Consider the following 2,175-nt stretch of genomic DNA (forward strand, 5'->3'; position numbering starts at 1 on the left):
GGGCTGCAAACCGCAAGGTCAGCAGTTCGAAACAACCAGCTGTTCCATGGGAGAAAGATGAGGCTTTCTGCTCCTGTAAAGGTTTACAGCCTTGGAAACCCTGTACAGGGTCCCTATGAGTCAGATCCGACTCCATGGCACATAACCACCACCATCATAGGGTTTCTGAGAAGCAACTTGTGTTTGAACAGCTGACCTTGTGGTTCACAGTTCAGTGCTGTTGTAGCTAGGTGCCATCAAGTCTATTCTGACTCATAGTGACCCCTAGTGACTGAGTAGAATTGTCCCATAGGGTTTCCAAGACTATAATCGTTAGAGAAGCAGAACTCTATGTCTTTCTACTAGAGAGTCGTAATTAGGTTTGAACCTCCAATCTTAAGGCTAGCAGCCAAGCTCTTAATCATTATGCCACCACGTCTCCTTACTTCAATTCATAACAAAGCCAACTTCATTGATGATGGCCATCAGAACTTCCTCCACTTCCTACAGTCCCCACTGTACTGCCAGACCCCAGAAAGGGTGTTATGTCAGTCTCACTTCTTGTGTGCAATATTCAAGGCAGTTCTCACAAAAGGCAATCACTATCATATCACCTACTGAGAACAGAAAGAAGACCACCATACTTATCAATGCCACCAGAGTTGCCATCAGACCCAGCATCTGGGCAGCATTTTCCAGACCGAGTATGTGGTAGCAGTGATGGGTTTACATGAAGGTGGAAACGAGTCTTTAACCAATGGTGCAGCCAGGTAAAATGAATCCTCTGGGGCTATCAGGAGCTGGGAGAGAACAAGAGGGATCTTCCGCTAGAGTGGACAGAGAGAGCACAGCCATGCTGACCCTTGCTTGAATCTGGACTTTGACATACAGAACCATGAGACCATTTTCTCTTTTTTCAAACAAAGACACTGCTTGTGAACATCCAGCTTCAGTTCTCCCGCTGTTTCTGAAGCAGGGAATTTATCTCTAAAGAGGTTGAGATCGAACCCTTGGTCTAAGCATCCTAAGGAGCTTGTAGCGTAGTGGTTATGCATCTGGCTGCTAATCTCAAGGTCAGCAATTCGAAACTACCAGTCATTCCATGGAAGAAAGATGAGGCTTTCTTCTCCCATTAAGATTTACAGCCTCAGAAACCCTATGAAGGGTCACTATGAGTCAAAGCTGACTCCATGGCACACCACCACCACCACCACCAAGCATTCTAAAGCACTAAGAAACATGCAGTGCACATATTTTAAGTCTAGGCTCTTGAGCATGAGCCCATTAGGGGTCCTATCTAGTTTTGCATGAGTGCCACATATGTAGTACGATGGTGTTCAAACTCTTTAATTCTGGGATCAATACTTACTGTTTCTCCTTGTCAGTCAACTTAGTCTTCTGCATGTACTGGTTCACTTGGTGCTCAATCACCTGTCACAGATGATCAGTTATTCAGTCACATAAAGTGGCCTCAAACTACACCTAGTCCAGTAATGAGAGGCACACATACAGATATAAGCAAAAGTCAAATCTGTTCAACAGCAGGGAGTGTGTTCAAAGGGGGATACCTAGAACCTGTTAGAGGACCCAGTTCACAGTACTTTTTGTCACCCAATACATCCATGTCAATATAATTCATTGTAAAATGGAATGTCTAGAGAAATGATCAGTTCTGGATGGCATATTCAGCCACTCAGAAACAGTGTTTAAATGTTTTTATAAAGATCTTCATTTAAACCCGTCCAGTTTTAAGCTAAAGAGAAAATGCTTATATCCTTACTGGTTTATGACACAGAACAAGCAGACACTAGAGATGTTTATATCGATAAATACAGATCCACAAAAACTTACATTTATTTTCTTCTTTAAAACTCTATTTGCTGTTTCCAGTTTTGTAGCTTCGCTCTGAAGGAAAAAAATGGTTTTAAAAGAAGGATGGTTGGTAACTACTTTTCCCCATTTATGAAACTGAAAGTATATTCTGTGATTACTAGCAACGAGGGACAATGCCTAGAAAAATATCTGAAATTATGAGGGGTCTTTTAAAAGTTCATGGGAAAATTGGGAATAAAAGATTAAAAATGAAAAATATAAATTTTGTGTCTTAACATAAGCTCAATCAAGGTCAAGACACTATGTAAGCAATGTTGTTGTTGTTGTTGTTAAGTGCCATCAAGTGGGTTCCGACTCATAGCA

At 41.7% G+C, this 2,175-nt stretch overlaps 1 protein-coding gene across 1 annotated transcript in view; it reads right to left on the reverse strand.

Annotated features, from left to right (window-relative positions):
* Positions 1-2,175, reverse strand: part of LOC102838645 (chromosome unknown open reading frame, human C6orf118) — a 209,448-nt gene that overhangs the window by 170,062 nt on the left and 37,211 nt on the right. The window contains exons 8-9 of the mRNA XM_006871186.1: positions 1,831-1,884; positions 1,349-1,410 (exon numbers count right to left, since the gene is read on the reverse strand). Of these exons, the coding sequence (XP_006871248.1) occupies positions 1,349-1,410; positions 1,831-1,884 (116 nt within the window). The remainder of the gene's footprint in view (positions 1-1,348; positions 1,411-1,830; positions 1,885-2,175) is intronic.

The sequence above is a fragment of the Chrysochloris asiatica genome, unplaced genomic scaffold, assembly GCF_000296735.1.
Source record: "Chrysochloris asiatica unplaced genomic scaffold, ChrAsi1.0 scaffold00162, whole genome shotgun sequence".
In the NCBI taxonomy this organism is placed as follows: domain Eukaryota; kingdom Metazoa; phylum Chordata; class Mammalia; order Afrosoricida; family Chrysochloridae; genus Chrysochloris; species Chrysochloris asiatica.